The sequence below is a fragment of the Quercus robur genome, chromosome 3 (assembly GCF_932294415.1).
Source record: "Quercus robur chromosome 3, dhQueRobu3.1, whole genome shotgun sequence".
NCBI lineage: Eukaryota > Viridiplantae > Streptophyta > Magnoliopsida > Fagales > Fagaceae > Quercus > Quercus robur.
In genome coordinates this window covers 61736857-61756690 of record NC_065536.1, presented here as the reverse complement: position 1 = coordinate 61756690, position 19834 = coordinate 61736857, and the positions used below count along the sequence as shown (strand labels likewise).

At 33.9% G+C, this 19834-nt stretch overlaps 1 protein-coding gene, 2 long non-coding RNA genes and 2 other non-coding genes across 7 annotated transcripts in view; 4 read left to right on the top strand and 1 right to left on the bottom strand.

Moving 5' to 3' along the window:
* The window catches only part of LOC126718744 (uncharacterized), a 34023-nt gene extending 20965 nt beyond the window's left edge, over positions 1 to 13058 (top strand). The window contains exons 1-2 of one of the 3 annotated variants that reach the window (XR_007653042.1): positions 3127 to 3467; positions 12071 to 13058. This is a non-coding gene — a long non-coding RNA (uncharacterized LOC126718744). Of the gene's footprint in view, positions 1 to 3126; positions 3468 to 12054 lie in introns of those variants that run through there. The other 2 variants (XR_007653040.1, XR_007653041.1) reach the window with 2 other exon arrangements.
* LOC126720152 (U6 spliceosomal RNA) lies at positions 3335 to 3437 on the top strand. Its single transcript, XR_007653306.1, has one exon. It is a non-coding gene; the product is annotated as a U6 spliceosomal RNA (small nuclear RNA).
* Positions 9446 to 11520, top strand: LOC126718746 (uncharacterized). Its single transcript, XR_007653044.1, has 2 exons — positions 9446 to 9733; positions 11022 to 11520. It is a non-coding gene; the product is annotated as an uncharacterized LOC126718746 (long non-coding RNA).
* Positions 9590 to 9692, top strand: LOC126720151 (U6 spliceosomal RNA). The gene has a single exon (XR_007653305.1). It is a non-coding gene; the product is annotated as a U6 spliceosomal RNA (small nuclear RNA).
* Positions 13059 to 14163: 1105 nt separating the features above from the next.
* On the bottom strand, positions 14164 to 18836 carry LOC126718742 (UDP-galactose/UDP-glucose transporter 3). Its single transcript, XM_050421077.1, has 7 exons — positions 18559 to 18836; positions 17639 to 17736; positions 17410 to 17540; positions 16851 to 16881; positions 16036 to 16139; positions 15750 to 15871; positions 14164 to 14766 (listed from the first exon to the last, which is right to left on the bottom strand). Exons 1-7 carry the CDS (start codon positions 18660 to 18662, stop codon positions 14358 to 14360), a joined length of 999 nt encoding a protein of 332 aa, XP_050277034.1. The 5' UTR covers positions 18663 to 18836; the 3' UTR covers positions 14164 to 14357.
* Between the last annotated feature and the right edge of the window lie 998 nt (positions 18837 to 19834).

Below are 19834 nucleotides of genomic sequence, written 5' to 3'. Positions count from 1 at the left end.
GTGGGGTTTTTGGCGTTAGGTTTTCTCCATTCTTAAACAAATCACCGTGTCTTTTTATTTCCGTTGCATATTTAGTTGTTTGGTGATTTGTTTGTGCTATCACGCTCTTTGCATGTTAATTTGATTAATTAATAAACTTAGTTAATTTGATTAATTAATAAACTTAGTTAATTTGATTAATTAATAAACTTAGTTAATTAATAAATTAATTCATCACAAGGAGTCAATTCGTTTTTGGCCTATCATACTGTGACATATGCAACATGTCTTTCACAATATATGGATGTCATACAATTGTGAATTTAGAAGCCCACATGATGGGGACATATTGTTTATGTAGTCTGTATGAGATTATTATTAGTTAAGAGGGATCATCTCCAGTAGATGAGCTAGAACTAAAATCTTCTCTGTTCTAGAGGGTAAAACCTAAAACACAGTCCCAACAGTCTCCCCAAAGATCAAAAAGTATTTTACTAATGAAAAGTCATTCTCTTGGTCTAGAGTGTTATTGTTTATTAGCAAAATAATTTAATGGAATACAAAAATCAACCCCATAATACTTCTCTCTCTCTCTCTCTCTCTCTCCCGGTGAAAAAGTTAAAACAGATACACAAAAAACGAATTAAAATGATAATCTTAAATGAGATAGAAAAATGGTAGAGAATTTGTTGAAAAATGTATTTGAAAAAAGCAAGTAAAAGGTAAAAGTTATCGTTTCCTCTCCAAATAATATAAAAATGTAGAGAGTCTATTAGAGATGCTCACCACTAAGTTTTCAAACTACTACACATGCAACCCCTATGTCAATAACTTCAAGTTACATGGTGCAACTACTTGACCCATAAAAGTTAAAACTAACCTATCTAGTGAAGCATATAATTAAACACATAAAATTTCACCCAATTCTCATGTAATTATATTTTTATTTGCAACAATATTACAAAAACACTTAATTTCACAATATCACAAGTTGCAGACCCATGTGATGCGTGAAGAAATTTGATGATCTCTTTTTGTTAAGTGAAAAATGAAAATAGTAGAAGAAACTTATAAGTGTTAAGGTTTGTTTGGATACCACTTACTGCTGAAAACTGAAAACATTGTAGCAAAATAATTTTTAAATGTGTAAATAGTATCGTAAGACTTAGTTTTAAAGTTGTTTTTGCTGAAAAAAGTACTTGCGGGTCTCGTGAACAATGCACAGGACCCACCATTTTTTCAGCAAAATGCTAAAACGCACGAAAAACGTGCATTCCAAATGCACACTTAGTCTTAAACCCTTCTTAAAATGAATTGATTCTTTTCTAACAAAGTTTAATTGATACAATATATTAGATTTTCTAAATTAAGCTATCAATATTTGTTATTTGAAAATGTTTTAAATTTTGTAATTTTTTTCCAAGGAAACATAATGTATTTTACATTCAATCATTATATAGGGTGAAACACTTTGTAAATAATGTAATGTGTGATTAGAGTTTGTTTTTAGTACTCCTTACAAACGATTCATCTTCTATACATCTTGAATGGCTTAAAGAGAACAGATATAAGTAAATTTATCACTAATATTAAAAAATAATTACAAGGCTTTAATAATGTGGGGTCCAATAATTTGTGGCCCTGACCCATTTTTACGTTGGGGCCTAAGGCCTGAGCCGAGGAAAGTTATAGCTAAGGATAGGTAATAAAAGTCCAAATAGTCTTGAGACACAGCCGATGATGATTCTGTCCTCGGCATATCCGAGGTCTCCCTGGAAGGAAGGGCAAAAACGGTATAGGAACAGTTTGGGAAAAAATCTAAAATATCTAGGTCAATAGAGAAGGATACGCTAGATAGTGTAACGACCAAGGACAAAGGGAAAGCTGCCCTTACTGCTATTCAATACTCTACACCTGACAGAGCCATACTCTTCAGCTTTTACAACCACCCCCAACCACTCTGGGTATGGGATGATGGGACAAGTATCAGTCTTGAAAAATCGAACCCCACACGTGGATGTTGGATAAGGGATACAGGCTAGTATAAAAGGAAAAGTAAACAATCCGGGGAAAGAGGCTGGGAAAAATGGCCAAAAACCAGAGCCTCCTAGCCCGCCTCCAGGAGAAAGACTCCTAGGGCGAACACGATTTAATTATGCATGAACACCACGAAAAACCCACCGTCTGGTGACTAAGGCCTAGCCTTTCAAACCCACGCTCTACAAATGATATTGTTTGAGCCTTTTTACGTGCGAACCCAATATTATTATGGGTCGTTACAAATCGTGTCCTTACAAATAATATAAGAAAAATGTAATTTTATCAAGAATTTACTAAAATTATATTGAGAGTGTGACATAACTTTCAATGAAACAACTCCTCTTTCCACACAAATCTATATCCCAAAGCATCACCGAATGGATTGAAGTGGACCAAATGACACTGAAGTGGACCAAATGGATTGAATTGGACCAAATTGGACCAAACAGAATGGATTGAAGTGGAACAAATAGATTGAAATGGATCGAATGGACAAAAATGGATCGAAATAGACCGAAAATGGACCAAAGTAGATCAAAGTGCTATGTTGATGTGACTTAACAAGAGCGTAGTAATAATAAATGTTATATTTCAGTTTGGAGATATTATATAGATGTTGATGTTGATATGGTGGACTAGAAGTGATCCACAAAAAGTGATAGGTCCATATAAATAAAAGTAGGCAGAAAGTGTCTACAACTCACAATCAACCACTTTAACATGTGAAATTAAGTGTGCCCTTAGAGTTATAGTTTCATTTGTGCAATAACGAATTAAAATGAGGTGAATACATGAAAGAGAGTTGAAAGGAAAAAGTTTAACTCTAAATTGGTTTGAAGGATAAAGATACCAACTTACTATGTGGTGATTGAAGATACCATTCATATACAGTTTTAGTAAAATAATTTTTCTAATAAGTCATATAGTTTATTTAAATGATACACACAAATAGAGATATAAATAGTCACGGAGTGAGTTTGATGAAATAGCTCTAAACCGGCCAAAGTTTGGGTGGCAATAGGTTCTTTAACCTTTTTTTTTTTTTTTTTTTGGCTGAATAGGTTCTTTAACCTGATAACTTGTTTTTCATTGCTCATCATCTTTTTAAAATAGAAGAAAATAAAATAATCCGATGTAGTACAGAACATCCGCGAGAAGGATAAAAGAGTGAAATAGTTACGACACTGACGCGTGGAAGGCCAAAGCCCAAAAGCTAACTAAATAGAGCCTTTCTAGTTGAGAACCAACGAATCCCACATCGTCTAGTTACACAAACCTTTAAGTCTTTATTAGAAGGAAGGAGGCAGATAAGCTTGTCCCTTCGGGGACATCCGATAAAATTGGAACGATACAGAGAAGATTAGCATGGCCCCTGCGCAAGGATGACACGCATAAATCGAGAAATGGTCCAAATTTTTTTTTCTAATCGCCCCTCTCTTGCTCCACAGGTAAGAATTACTTAAACCCTCTTGAAATTTGATTGAATCTTTTACATTATGAAACTGGGTTCACCTTCTTATTTCGTTAAAGATGATATCTTTGTTAACAATTCGTATAATTTTTAATTTTAATTTTTTTTTCTTGTAAACTTCAAATTGTATTGCTCTTTTGTTTTACTTTGAAACTAAAGCTTGATTTTTTTTTTTTTTTTCTTTTCCTTAAAAAACTGTTGAGCTTAGGAGGCATTCCCACATTTAGTTTTTGAATTGGCTTTGGGTATTAGTACAATATTAAAGTACACTAGGAGTAGGACCTTCATCAGGTGGAACCTGTGAATTGCTCTTAGACTGAAATACAGGACTTCCTCAGTTAAAATGCATTTAACTTTGAAAAGTTTAAGAGCAAAACCCCAATTTGCAGTTTCGCCTCAGTCCAGAAATAAGAGCAAATGATGGCAATATCAATTGCCGGTACATAAAACACATGATCACTTCTTTGGCTCTCATTGAAGCTGATAAAACTGATTTGAGTTACACTTGAGTCCACCATGAAGGTCATAGAGTGATTATGGGCTAAGCCATTTTGCTATTGAAAATTCTGAATTGTCCTTGCTTGAGTCCACACAGTCATAGATAGAAACCCTTTTGGAGGTCCCAGTGATTAGGATTCTGGAGAGGGTACCTTCAGAAATTGAGTAGTGTTTGGAGTTTATGTATTTTATGACAGAGAATTGCTAGAGTTGAGGTTGAGTTTGATTTGGCTCTTCATTGAGATGCACCCACCTGAGATTTTGAGAAATTCCAGTCCTGCCTCACATCCAGTGTTCACTGGCAAGTTTCCTGCAATTGAAATGGCAAAATTTAGTATTAAGTGGCAGTTAAGGGATCAAATAACATTTTCTGTTTTCTAAAAGTTTGTTTTGGGAAATTCTAGTTTGGTGTTTTCATGCTTCAGATAGTCAATTTAAGCTCCAGACAAGTCTTGGTGACGCTAGTAGTAAACAAAGTTTTCATGTGTGATCTCCATTTGGGCTAAGATTTGAGGATTAAATCAATTCCTATTAAGTTTCTAAGGTATGATCTGAATGCTAGTTCCGATTATCATGCTTTAAGAAGTTACTTTAGTTTATTGGTTTTGTAGCTGGGTTTTCCATCCTGCAGATTAGTGATTTATATTTGTCTTATTTTTTTGATAAGTAAATTATCTGTCTTATTATTCTTTTAGTATTGATTATTAGCTAATTGTGTTTTTCTTCTATATTTTTTGTTCTTCTGTTGCAATTTTACTTTTGCATAAACAGTCAAACTGCTCTATGTTATCAATAACCATGGTTGCCCACATCAAACTCTTTTTTAATTTCATATCAAGTTCCCACATCAAACCCTACGGAGTGAAATATCATATCAACTCGAGAGTGCTTTCTACTGGGATGGTATTGGATTTGTTCTAGAGGAACAATTGATTGGTGATGTTTGCATAAAAGCTAAAAAGTTGTACATAAAAGCTAAAAATTGAGCTTATAAGCTCAAAACAAACACACACTAAGTGACAGTTAAGCGATTAAGTAACCTTTTTCTGTTTTCTAAACATCTGGTTGGGAAGTTCTAGTTTGGTGTTATTGTGCTTTAGATAGGCAATCTAGGCTCTAGAAATAACTTGGTGACTCTGGTGGTACAAAAATCTTTAGTGTGTGAGACTGAGAGTTCCATTTGGGCAAAGATTTGAGGTTTAAATCAACTCTTTATTAGGCTAGCAGTTTCCTAGGTATGAATGCTAGTTCTGACTATCATGCTTTAAGCATTTCCTTTGGTCAGTTGGTTTTGTAGCTGGGGTGGTGCAAACATTTTAAGAAGCTTCTGAAGAGTAATATTGACAAAGTTGAGGAGATCGATTAAGTAAAACGTGTGTGTGTGTGTATATATATATATTTTTAAGTAACAAGTGAATAGATAAATAAAACAAAAAATTTAGCTATACAGTACTCTGTGTTTAGTTTGGTTAACTTGGAGGTAGATTTGCTTGTCAAAGTTTGTGATGTCTGTCGACCATGCTAACGAAGGTGTGATGTGCCTAATTTTCTCAGAGCACTTGATATTTTGATTTTCATTTTAAAGAGGAAGAAAAAATTATGATAGTTTCCCCCATATAGGAAGGCAGAAAGATGACAGGAGATTCCTTGGTTTTCCATCCTGCAGATTAGTGATTAATCTGTCTTATTATTATTATTACAGTATTGATTGCTGGCTCATTGTGTTATTCTTTTGTAATTCTTACCCTTGTTTTGTTGCCATTTTTCTTTTGCATAAACAGTTGGAAACCTCTTTGTAATCAACAACTGTTGCAGCCCACATCAAACTGTACAGAGTCATTGGCCAACTTTTCTGGCAATGAATGTATCCAACATAGGTGCACACATGATAGTGGAATTAGCCTCTCTCACTATGAGGTGTTGGGACCCGAAGCTATGTCCACTAAATGACCAACCAGGAATGGTATTGGATTTGTTGTTGAGCTAGAATTGACCGGTGATGTTTGTGGTTATAATCGTCGGGGGAAAGGGGGGGGGGGGGGGAGTTGTTACTGGTCAGAGGAGATTCAAAGAATCAAAGTCTGGATTCTCGAGTTGATGTGTGGAGGAAAATTTGCTCATAGCAGTTATCTTTTCTTAAATCCAGATGGAATTTACTTGTGAAGATGGAGAAATGTGGAATTTAAAGTGCTTACCTACAGATATTGATATGAACTTGAATGGCGGGAGAAGCACTGCAAGAGCCAATATAAAGAGATAGTGGTCTGTCTGACCTTTGATTGCATTGTTTGTTGCTTTGCACAAGGTTTTGAAGATATAAACATTGCTCCAAGTGGTACCTCCCCATGAGTAGTAATTTTGAACCATTATAAAAATAATAACAATAATTAAAAAGATAAACACTTCTTTTTGAGAAACTCCAAAGTTCGTGATTAAGCTTTTTTTTTTTTTTTTTTTTGGGGGGGGGGGGGGGGGGTATCTATGTTTTCTTTAGTCATTTGAAATTAGAAATTGCTTATGCAGCTTATTCATCAGAAAAGAAATGGCTTTTATAGTTCCTCTAATGGCTTGTTTGGGAGGGGAGAAAAGAAATGGAAATGAAGAATGAGATTTTTAAAGAATATTCTATTCAATTTCCTATTTGAGAATTTAGTGAGTAATAGAATGATTAAGAGGAGATATCCATTATTTTATCTTAAACATTCCTCTTAAGAGTGGAAAGAGCGCACATTCCTTTATTTTTGTGAAATGACAATGGAGTGTTAATTTTATTTTTATCTAGGAAACAACAAAAAAACAGTGAATGATATAATGATAAAATTTTATATTTATTTAATTTCCTTACTCATTTTGTAAACTCTTTCAAAAAAAAAAAAAAAAAAAAAACCCATAGCTTAATTCACTCTATTCCATTCAATTCTTCTATAAACTTAGAAACATAACATGAAACAAATTTTGAGATGCTTCCATATCCGCCCAACAACAATGATGACTAAAAGCCACTCTTACAAAAATATTTTTCCAGACTAAACAGTCTTTAAAAGGGACATAGCTTGCTCTTTTGTGAAGTTTGGTAACAACAGTCGGGTACAAAGGATTTAGGATTCATTTGGAGGGTTTTAAGTTTTAACCATGAGAAACGTATATGTATATGATAATGTCAAATGGGGTTTAATTTGCTTCTTTTTTTTTTTTTTTTTTTTTTTAATGAAGAATTGATTTTAGTTTTTCCTCTATGTTATTTTTTTTATTTACAATTAAAATTAATCATTAATTCTATAAATTAATGATAATTAAGATGAAGATTCTGGCCACTTGGGGTGGTAGTCCAGCGGTCATTGGACTTACTCCCAAGTAGTTTGAAGGGTAGATATCCCAAGTCCGAATCCGGCAATGGGAAGCATTTAGGAAACCCCATTATCCACCCCCCCACCCCCCCCTAATCGGCCCGGCTCAATGCCCACTAGTGCCTTCATGAGGCTAAGAGCACACGCTTAGACTTAATGAGTAAGATGCTACTATAATAACATCATGTATTTATAGTCACATAATCTATTTTTATACAACTTGTTTTACTCTTATAATCAAAAAGTGCCGGTATGTAAAATATTCTTTGTAGCTTTGTTCAAAACTACTGCCAGGAAAGTATACATACTAAAAAAGTTAAAATAAACCTTTTTGTAATATTGTTAGGCATTTGTAAATGGTAAATATGGTAGATACCCATTTTGTAATATAGGACACGCCGCTGGTCCTTTTAGTTTCTAGGAGATTTTATTCTTTTGTATTCATGCATCTTTGTTTTCTATTTGAAGAGAAGCATACCATTTGTATATCTCAACGAATAAACACGATAGTTTTATAAGATGTCACAAAATGGATCGGAAGAGATTCTCCAAATTTCTTTTAAAGAAAAAACTTCTCTTTTGCTAACTCTCATTTGGTTTTTTGTTATTCCACTATTCACTAAAGCATATGGAACATTTATACTAAGCATAGGATAGAACGGCATGAGAACTATTTAAAATAGGGGATCAAAGTAGACCGAATTGGACCGAAGTAAACTGAAATAGATTGAACCGGAACAAATAGATGAAGTGGACCGAAATGGGCTGAATGTTGATTTGTAAGCATAACTAAGATTGTGTTATGATATAAACTCAAATTCTTACTTCCAAAATAATTAAGTATTAACTCAAACAAAAATCAAGCCGAAACTATAAGAGAGAGAGAGAGAGATACTACTTGTAATAGGGAACTAAAAAATACAACTCCAAAGCGTATGAACTCAAAATATAGTTTTAAAAATCACAATGATTCATCAATATAAAGTAGTGTTGCAAGAAAGAATAAGAAAAATCAAGAGAGATAATTTTGTATTTGCTTCGATTTCATCGCATCCGATGTCTTTCTCTAGGAAGGGTCCACTGAGTTGGATAGGACCAATATTAAAGTACATATGGTTTGCATACGTAGGATTCACTTAGTTCAATTCCAAGCATCAATTAAATGAATGCAGTTTTTTCATTCATATTGCCCAAACCAGTCTAAATGAGAATAATATCATCGTCATCATCATGAACATCATATTTGTTGAGTGTTGGTTGAAATCACAGTATTTGCTGTATAAAAAAATATTGATTGCTTCTGTTTAAACTTTAAAGCCACACGTATGTGCTTTGTACTTGAGTACCCTACATTTCCTCCTTAGAGCAAAGCTTTAAATATGATGCACATCTTCTCTAATATTTATCAAATATAATTTTCAGGCTCTTCAAGATTTCCTGAACCAAAGCAAAGAATGTGATATTCTAAATTATAGATTCCCCGATGTTGATCTTCAACTTGAAGATTTAACCTGTTACTTACCAACCCATATCCTGACTCACTTCTAAGTTCTATCTTCTTCTCTTTATATTCACATGAACTAAACCAAGCTCAACCCTAGCCATATTACACTCACCATTACATAAAGGAAACAATATCGAACCAAACCATGTACCTTATCATTTCTCTAAAACATGAAAATTCATAAAATTACTCACCAACCCACTTGCTAATATTCACTTTCATCTTCTTTTTTTCTTTATTTCAATTATATGAAGCAAGCAATATAAACACAAAATGGGTATAAATTTATTTTTCCTCTAAAACACTAAAGTTCCAACAATTCCTTATCTCTTAGACCAAACCAACCATAACTTAACCCTGTTAAAACCCTAACCCTATTCCCACCTTTAGATTAAGAACCACTGAAATCAAATATATAAAAATAATTAAATCTTTGACAAATCAGATTGCAGAGAATAAGAGCATGTACCAGGTGGTGGTTGTTGTTGTTGAGATATTCTTTAACCTGATAACTTGTTTTTCATTGCTCATGATCTTTTTAAAATAGTAGAAAATAAAATAATCCGATGTAGTACAGAACATCCGCGAGAAGGATAAAAGAGTGAAATAGTTAACGACACTGACGCGTGGAAGGCCAAAGCCCAAAAGCTAACTAAATAGAGCCTTTCTAGTTGAGAACCAACGAATCCCACATCGTCTAGTTACACAAACCTTTAAGTCTTTATTAGAAGGAAGGAGGCAGATAAGCTTGTCCCTTCGGGGACATCCGATAAAATTGGAACGATACAGAGAAGATTAGCATGGCCCCTGCGCAAGGATGACACGCATAAATCGAGAAATGGTCCAAATTTTTTTTCTTTTTTAAATCCAATCGCCCCCCTTCTTGCTCAACAGGTAAGAATTACTCAAACCCTCTCGAAATTTGATTGAATCTTTTACATTATGCAACTGGGTTCACCTTCTTATTTCGTCAATGATGATATCTTTGTTAACAATTCGTATAATTTTTAATTTTTTTTCTTTTCTTTTCTTGTAATCTGCAAATTGTATTGCTCTTTTGTTTTACTGTGAAACTTAAGCTTGATTTATTTTTCTTTTCCTTAAAAAACTGTTGAGCTTAGGAGGCATTCCCACATTTAGTTTTTGAATTGGCTTTGGGTATTAAAGTACACTAGGAGTAGGGCCTCCATCATGTGGAACCTGTGAATTGCTCTTAGACTGAAATACAGAACTTCCTCAGTTAAAATGCATTTAACTTTGAAAAGTTTAAGAGCAAAACCCCAATTTGCAGTTTGGCCTCGGTCCAGAAATAAGAGCAAATGATGGCAATATCGATCACCGGTACATAAAACACACAATCATCACTTCTTTGGCTCTCATTGAAGCTAATCAAACTGATTGGAGTTACACTTGAGTCCACCAAGAAGGTCATAGAGTGATTATGGGCCAAGCCATTTTGCTATTGAAAATTCTGAATTGTCCTTGCTTGAGTCCACATAGTGAACTTTCCTAAATACAAGTCATAGATAGAAACCCTTTTTGGAGGTCGCAGTGATTGGATTCTGGGGAGGGTACCTTCAGGAACTGAGTAGTGTTTGGAGCTGATGTATTTTATGACAGACAATTGCTATAGTTGAGGTTGAGTTTGATTTGTCTCTTCATTGAGATGCACTCACCAGAGATTTTGAGAAATTCCAGTCCTGCCTCACATCCAGTGTTCACTGGCAAGTTGCCTGCAATTGAAATGGCAAAATTTAGTATTAAGTGACAGTTGAGGGATAAAATAACATTTTCTGTTTTCTAAGTCTGTTTGGAAGTTCTAGTTTGATGTTTTTATGCTTCAGATAGTCAATTTAAGCTCCAGACAAGTCTTGGTGACACTAGTAGTACACAGAATTTTCATGTGTGAGCTCCATTTGGGCAAAGTTTTTAAGGATTAAATCAATTCCTATTAGGCTAGAAGTTTCTTAGGTATGATCTGAATGCTAGTTCTGACTATCATACTTTAAGAAGCTGCTTTAGTTTATTGGTTTTGTTGCTGGGTTTTCCATCCTGCAGATAAGTGATTTATCTCTGTCTTATTTTTTTAATAAGTAATTTATCTGTCTTATTATTATTACAGTATCGATTGTTAGCTAATTGTGTTTTTCTTCTAAATTTTTTGTTCTTATTCTGTTGCTAGTTTACTTTTAAATAAACAGTCAATCTGCTCTTATGTTATCAACAACCGTGGCTGCCCACATCAATATAAAGTCCTACCGAGTCAAGTATCATATCAATTTAAGAGTGCTTTTAACCGGGATGGTATTGGATTTGTTCCGGAAGAAGAATTGAGTGGTGATGTTTGCAATCCTATTGGTTGGAGGAGATTTAAAGTCTGCATTCTCGAGTTGCTATGTGAAGGAAAATTAGTTTTAGTTGTAAGTTGTAACTAGTAAGCTTTTCTTAAACGTAGATAGGATTTACTTGTGAGGTTTAAAGAAAGATATGAGTTTAAATGATAACCTACAGATGACATTGGCACAAAGAGGAATGGCAGGGAAAGCATTGCAAGAGGCAAGAGCCAAGGAGGTGGCTTGTTTGATTTTTGATTGCATTGTTGTGTTTCACATGGTTTTCTTCTTAATGTAAAGAAGTGGAGTACCTTGATAAAATTTATTATTGCCCACTTGCAACTGTTATTTTAAAACCTAATGAGATGTGATTAGAATGGCAAAATAATAAACACAAGAAAACTTCTTGCGTTTACACATGCTTTGCCTAGCTAAACTTACAGGTTGATTCTCCTCAGGATTATCCATGTGGTCCAAAAGCCTCACCTCATAATCTTATCCCATTAATAGTCTTGGTTTGAACTTGAGCCGTTGTGGCCCTAAAAAATAAGCCTAATTGATACAGATTTCAATCGTTGAACCCAAAGACAAGAATCAATAGAAAATAAAATTTAGCATACAGATTGTATTGCCTACAATTTAAATTTTGAAATAAGATAAAATATAATAACTTTGTAATTTTGCACAAAGTAGTGTGCAACTGAGTTTGAGTATATTTTAGTGTGCAACTGAGTGTGAGTATACTTGCTCTATCAGTTATGTTTAACTAATGCTCAAGTTATACTAACTCAATTGAAGAAGTCCCTAATTTGTGATTTCTTAAATCGTTTGGAGTTCCTAATATTGTGCCTTCAATGCTGATATGAAATTTTCTACGAGTAGAAAAATTTGATTCCAGAAAAGCGATTACAGAAGGGAAGAAGAGACAGCTTCCTTCCAATTTACATCAGCAAAAATGGGAGGACCAAATGAGGAATCAAAAAAACCTACAAAGGCATTCTTAAATGACCAGGTTGCAAGTGAGTGAGCTGCTGCATTGGCTTCCTTGAATACCTGGTTGAAGGCAATATGAGGGAGGTCACTTGCATAGGGTCTTCACACCATGTAAGAGGCCTTGGATTCTCCATGTGGGTTTGGGGTCTGCATTATTAATAGCCTTTATGCACGCTTGGAATCACCTTCTAATCACAACATTCTGCAGATTCTGGTTAGATGCCAGACACACAGACCATCTTAATGCTTTTGCTTCAGCTTGGACCGGGATATTGGTGATACCTTCTTTGTGTGGGCAAGCACCAAGTTCACTCTCCAATCTCTAGCAACCACAACCATGACTGAATGTTTGGAATGAACAGCTGCATCACAATTCAGTTTAAACTGACCTGAAGCAGGCATGCACCATTGACTATTAGCCCTGCTTCTATCACTTTGATGATAGCTCTTCAACACAGACCAATGCTCCAAGAAGATCCTACTTAAGCCTCCTTGAAGGCCTTCATGGGAAATGCTTTTCCTTTCAAACACATCATGGTTTCTCCATTTCAAGATAAACTCCATGATTGAAGCGCTGTATAGATAGAATATAGCTTTTCCTGTCTTCTTGGTCAAACAAGAAGTTGCTTGGGGGGTTGATAATGAATTTCATCAGCCGCTCTGCATTGTTTGCCCTCAGGAACTCAATTCTTATAGTGCATCTGCTACCAAACCACACGGCTTTAGCTATCTCAAAGAACTGGAAAAGGTGATGCATCTCACACACTGTGCAGCAAGCATTCCCCTCATTGGTAAACTAGGCTAGTATGTACTGAAACAAGAAAGTATAGTATTCACAAAATAGTGTAGTACAAAGAGTTTATATATAACAAGGTTGTGTCATATATATATATATATATATATATATATATATATTGAAAATATAGAATTGTGTACATTTTTTACAATTGTGTCCATTCAATATACAAAATTGTGTATATTATTTGAGAAATTGTGTAATTGGAATATATAGAATTTTGTACATTCTTAGAAAAATATAGTACATTGAATATACAAAATTATGTATATTCTTTGAAAAATCGTGTACATTGAATATATAGCATTATATTCATTCTTTGAAATTTTGTACATTTAATATACATAATTGTGTAAATTCTTTGAAAATTATGTACCTTGAATATATATAATTGTTTACTTTCTTAGAAATTGTGTACCTCAAATCTACAGAATTCTGTAAATTCTTTAAAAAATTATGTACATTGAATATACAAAATTTTGTATGTTATTTGAAAAATTATGTACCTTAAATATACAAAATTGTGTAAATTATTTGAAATTGTGTGCTTTGAATATATATAATTGCATATATTTTTGAAAAAATTGTGTACGTTAAATATATCAAATTTTGTACCGAAATTTAAACATTCTTTGAAATTCTTTGATTTGGGCCACTAAGGGTGGTTGTCTAGTTGACATTGGGCTTACTTCCAAGTGGTTTGGGGGTGAAGATTCCAAGTTCAAAAATTTGAATCCTGCAATGGGAAAGTGCTTGAGAAATCACCCTGCCCTCACCTTGATTCAATGCTACTATAGTAACGTCTTGCACTTTTAGTCATATGACCTATTTAATGAGCTATATGATTGTAATCAACAAGTGCCAGCATGTAAATATTTTTTGTAGCTAGACATTTTTCTATAAGTGGTAATAAGGTAAATACTCATTTTGTAATATAGGACAGGCATAGGTTTTTTTTTTTTTTTTTAGTTTCTAGGAGATTCTTATTATTTTGTATTCATGCATCTTTGTTTTATGTTTAAAGAGATGCATACCAATTGTATATCTCAACGAATAACCTGATAGTTTTATAAGATGTCCCATGGATCGGAAGAGATTCTCCAAATTTCTTTTAAAGAAAAATTTTCTCTTTTGCTAACTCATTTGGTTTTTTGTTATTTCCACTATCCACTACAACATATGGAACATTTATGCTAAGCATAGGATAGAACGGCATGAGAACTATTTAAAATAATGTTTCTCAATAAGGAATCTACAATTACATTCACGATTTTCATGGGTATAACCTAGATCCACTGAGCCCTAAAGTTACTATAAATGATATAAAAGGGATAAAATGGTGAAAACGAAAAAGGATGAATGTTAAAAAAGTTCAAAATTGTTACACACTCCCTCTTCACATGGGCTTTCTCTTCTTTGGGGCTCTCTGCAACTTCCTCCACTTGAGGTAGATTTGGTATGACAGCCCAGAGAAGACCATGGCAACACACCCCCATTGCTTTGTTGACAGGGGATTGCCACTCAGCAGTGAAGAAACCACGATGCTGACAAACTTACGGGTCGTGGTGATGGTGGTATTAGCAAGGGAGCCAAATCTACTTATGGTTAGAAAGATGAAATTCTGGCCCACTGCCCCACAAAGGCAGTAGAGAAATATGTCCCATGCTGCCTCTGGATGCTGCTTGCAAAATTGGACTGCCTCAAATCCGCTAGCATGCGGCCAGCCGAACATGTAGATCATGTTGTAAATGGTACCCCATAAGTTCATTCCTAGCATAATATCCCAGGCACTTGTTTTCGGGTACCTATGCCAGAGAAACCAATATGTTTTGAGTACTACATATGCAATTCAAGATGGTTTGGTACGAAAATGAGAGAGCCTGTGTGATTCAAGTCATCAATCATTCTAAAAGAAAACTAATTTAAGCTTGAATAGCAAGGGCTGCCACAGACATTTTTAAACATATTAAAGTACACCCAAGCTCTTCAAGTTAATGAGCCTCTAATGTACTCAATCTTGATTTGTTTCATATGCTTTGAAATTGGTTTATGTTATTGTGCTTTAGCTTGACTTGCTCCCACACAAATTTTGTTTCTTACAGGTAAAAGGAAAAATAATGGACATGTAAGTAGCTCTTTAGGCATTCTGCTAACTTTTCTAGAGGAAACTTATGGTCTTTTCAACAAATTCAACACATCTTCCTTGGCAGTAAGGTAAATTAACAACAAATTGCTTCTTCAGTTAAATAATGTTTTTTTTTTATGAAAAAAAAAAATTTCCCAAAAAACATTTTCTGTTGCTTGCCTTGCACAAAATATCATTAATATTTCTTGTAATTTCACATAAATCTATGAACAAAAACTTTCATTATTGAAAAAAAACCTCAAATAGGAAAATATTTTCCTTCTTTTTTTTTTTTTTTTGGGGGGGGGGGGGGGGGTGGGGTGTGTGGGGGGCATTTGGGAACCTAAAATGGGAAAAAAAAAAACTCCAAATTGGGAATCTACAAGAAAAATTAAGCAGGAAACAATTGGTTTGAGCAAAAAAAATGGCATTTGAAAAAAAAAAAAAAAAAGTGTCAATAGTCTGTCAACACCGATCAAATGTTTTCCACTCTATTGGGCTTGTTTTCCAATGACTATAGAAAACATTTTCTGTTAACTTGTATTTTTTACCATACCAAACACCAGAAAATGTGGAAAAAAAAAAAATTCAGTATTCATTTTAACATGAAAAAAAAAAAAAAAAACACAGAATGTAAAAGGAAAATGTTTCTTGTTAACATACCTTTTGGTTATTGAATCCTGAGTAGCATTTGTAAATCCATCAAATGTAAGGTTCAGAAAACATAGCAAATATCCAAAAGGTGCATTTGGCTGTGCCAGCTTGCCAATAGTCTTCGAGCTAGTCTGAAATCAACCGGATTATGGATGAGACAAACATAAAATCAGAAATGGAAATTGCCAGAAGAAATCATTTATTTAGAAAAAAATAATAAAAACTTGTCTTAAAAATATAAAATGGGGATCAAAATGAAAACAAAAAAAGTTGTTAATATAGATATAATCATCACCTTTAAGAGGGCAAATGTAGATACCCCTCCAGCAACAAGGAAAGTGCAAAGATACTCTGGAACAGTGTATCTTATACCATAAACTAAAGCACCCATCAGCATTACTGCATGAAAATAAGATGACTCATTAGTAAGTTATTCATAAAACTTGCCACGGAAATGTTGACCTATTTCTACATATAAATTCATCCTCACTGGAACAAGTACATAGAGCTCGAATAACTTCTATATGTCAAAACAAATAGGAACCACCTTATATATACAATTATCCAACTTGCCTGGATACTGTCTGTGATAGTTTTTCATTGAACTAGTTTGATTGATATCATCCCCAAGGAGAAGGGAGGGTCAGGAAAAAAATTAGGCAAGACTTAGAACAGCATCATTCAGTCATTCAGTTTTGAAAAACTATTAAAAAAACAGATGCACAAAATTCATTACGAACTTCTTTTCTTGCTAATTTATATGAAATGGAAAAGGAAGAGCAAACTAAACAAACATACAAACTAAGGTCAGTGGTTTTGATGAAGGGGACTGCATCTTTCTAAATAAGTAATGAAATTCCATAGAATTCAGCACCATAATATACAGAATGGGTTATATGAACTACTTTTGACAATTCAAGGCCTTTAAAAAGGTTTGGCTGGAGTGTTCAAACCAACACCTAGGCTATAGACTACAACTGAGTCAGCCAGAGACATGCTTGAGGGCCATATGAATGCAGTTTCAGCAATAAAAAGCATGCATTTTACAGTCAGAATTAACACGCAGCATGCTTGTTCAGGTTAATACATATAAACTCGTAAATATCTCACCTGGAATCATTTTTGAGGATTTTGCCAGTACCTGAAATCAGCAAAAACAACATCAATATTTATGGCAATCAAGTTATTTTCATATGTACTTCAAGATCACAATAATCAAGAAATATTGCCACTGCTATGTAATACAAAGCCAATGATTTGTAGCTCAAATGGCACTTCCTTTGCCACAATCATAAGATGGAGACTGTTGTCTTGGGTGCAAGACCATGTGTCATGTATCTTACCAATCAAAAAACATACGGAAGCAGAAAAAGTCTACCACTTTACACTTTTATTGAGGAATTAAAAAAAAAAAAAAAAAAAACCCTGGTAGATTCATAGAACCCAAAGAGAGAAACTTATCTAAAGAATAGACTACCAATCACCATACTCTCTCTCTCTCTCTCTCTCAATTTGTAAATTAAATCCGCACTCAATGCATTTTGAACATACAACCCGTTTATTTTATTTTTACAATGGAAAGGGGTCACTTGAGCTAGAACTCATTGGCACCCCTGCACCTTCCACCAAAAATGAGAAACTGACAAACAACGAGAGAGTAGAAACATGCCTGGGCTGGGTAGCTGATATACTTTAGTGCTTCGATTCCCATAGCTGGACCAATCGTGTTTGTAATGCCAGCACTCCAGTACATCCACCAAGGAGCGCCACCATTACTACCACTGGACCAAAGCTTTATCACTGTTTATTACACACAATAACATCAGAATCACATCTCCATCATCATCTTCGCAAAGGAGAGGATGAAAAGGCAAGAATGAGGGTGAAGTTGAACTCACTTATGAATGACCAGATTAAACACACTACATTCTGTGCCAAGTTAAGGAACGAAAGGTGTTCGAACCTCTTCTCATCTGGACCAAATCTCTTGGTCGACCTATATAATGAGAAAAAACAAGTCGATCAGGTGGTGCATATTTCATTGGTAGCAAGCAATAAGAGCGCGTGCACACACAAAATTAGAAAATTTTGAATCATGCAAATACTGCCATTAAAAGTAATACAGAAATTTTCGTTTAAGGAGACTTAGACAAGTTCATAATCATATGGACCAAAAACTCAAAAAATTTTGCAAATCACACAAGTGCTATCTATAGAAACTCCTCATTCAGTAAAAATTGAGGAATTACTGCCATTACAATGGATAAGCCTAAGCTTGTCACTGCTATTGTAGTAAACTACAATCCGAGCTTTTCGAAACCAAAAATTCAAACACAGCTGCATTGAATTTAATTGTCCTTGAAAAAGATAAAACTACTTATGCTTTATTCGAACTAGTGACCTTAGCTTCAACAAGATTATGAATCTAAATTAGAAGTTTTAACAACCAAAATTAGAAATCGATGCAAATAGAAACTCCTAATTTAGTGCGAATTGAGCAATTACTGCCTTTACAAAAAGGCAGCATTTTCACTCCGATCGCCTATAGACAATGCAGTAACCTAAAAATCCGAGCATTGCTCATCTTAATAACTTTCCGATTAATTTTTTACAAGATTCAAAAAACGAAACCAAATTCAACTCCTAAAAATCATAAAAACAGCTCATGATCTAGAAAATTCTGAAACACACACACACACACACACTGTCAGCACCTTCTCGCACCGCTTTTCCATAACAGATCGAATCAATAACAATGCTAATAATTCTTTGTTCGATAATTCAATAAGCAAATTTCCAAAAAATTTAGAAAACTTACAGAGTTTCTTGAAGAAAACCTTGGTAGATATAAGCGGACCAAATTCCGGCGACGCAGAAGGCCAAAACCAAGACACGGCGGAGTCCGTCGCCGTGAACTTCCATTAATGTCGCCGGAGACCAATTAGATCCGGCGGATTTTTTTTTTTTTTTTTGAATTTACAAATAATTTTCAAGAATGAGAATTTAGAAGATCGAGAAAAGCGAGGATTGGAAGCGAAGTAAAGAGTGTGAGAGGGAACAAATTTTGATGCGAAGTATATGTGGAGAAAGAATTGGGAGATTGAAGAAGAAGTTGATATAAAAGATGGAGAGAGAGACGAGGGAGCGCGAAGCTACGTAGAATTTACACGTGGAGGTTTCTCATTGGTTTAGTGACTTCACTCGGCGATTCTGATTGGCTAAACAAACGCGGAGCTTTCTCTTTGGGTTCTGGAGCGAAGACTCGCTAAAGTCTAATAAACCCCTTTACACGGTCGCTGTATTTTTATTTTTTTTTAACCATAAAATAGAGGAATATATTTCATATACATATCACATATGACACGTGAGTTTTTGATAAATAAATTAAAAAAAGAAGAAGAAGAAGTTAGGCTTAGAAATGGTGATTTAATTTTCGCCTACACTATAGGATAAAAATTGATTGGTATTTTGGTTTGATGATAGTTATTATCAGGAGTAGATACTGTAAGTTAAAACTCTCTTAAAAAAAATAGTAAATTAATTTTTCATTATTTATTACGATATATTTCCTAAAATTAAAGAATAATATTTAAAAATAATAATTTAATTTAGATAAAACTTTATCCACTAAGTTTTAGAAATTTAAATTTTACAACCATTAAAAGTCTATTATAAAACATTTATAAATTTAAATCTCATCCAATGTCCCACATTTTTGTTTATTTATTTATTTTATTTTATATCTAGCTAAAGTCTAATTTCTAATAAACCCCTTTACACGGTCCACTAAATCCGAGAGAAAGTTTACAACTTTTAAACTATTGTTTTATTAATTTTTGGATAGACACAGAAGCTTAATTGTTGATATCAATTTTTTTTTTCTTTTCATCACTATATGAATTATCTATAATTTTTTTTTTTCAATACACTCTTTTTTCATCAATTTTAATTTAAGTGTTAATTTATCTACTTTTAAAAATTTTGATCCACACACTTGAAAATTTTCAAGTTTTAAGATTTTCAGGTTTTTTCCCGTGAATTAAGAGTTTGAGTTTAGAATTTATTTTACTTTTTTTTTTTTTTTTTTTTTTTTT

Bases quoted from the DNA above. Each gene is read 5' to 3' on its own strand.
- LOC126718742 (XM_050421077.1), bottom strand. From the start codon at position 18,662: ATGGAAGTTCACGGCGACGGACTCCGCCGTGTCTTGGTTTTGGCCTTC. The intron at 17,541-17,638 runs GTGAGTTCAACT...TGTAATAAACAG, and splicing joins TTTAATCTGGTCATTCATAA to TGATAAAGCTTTGGTCCAGT. The intron at 15,872-16,035 runs GTGATGATTATA...GGTTGATTTCAG, and splicing joins CTACATTTGCCCTCTTAAAG to ACTAGCTCGAAGACTATTGG.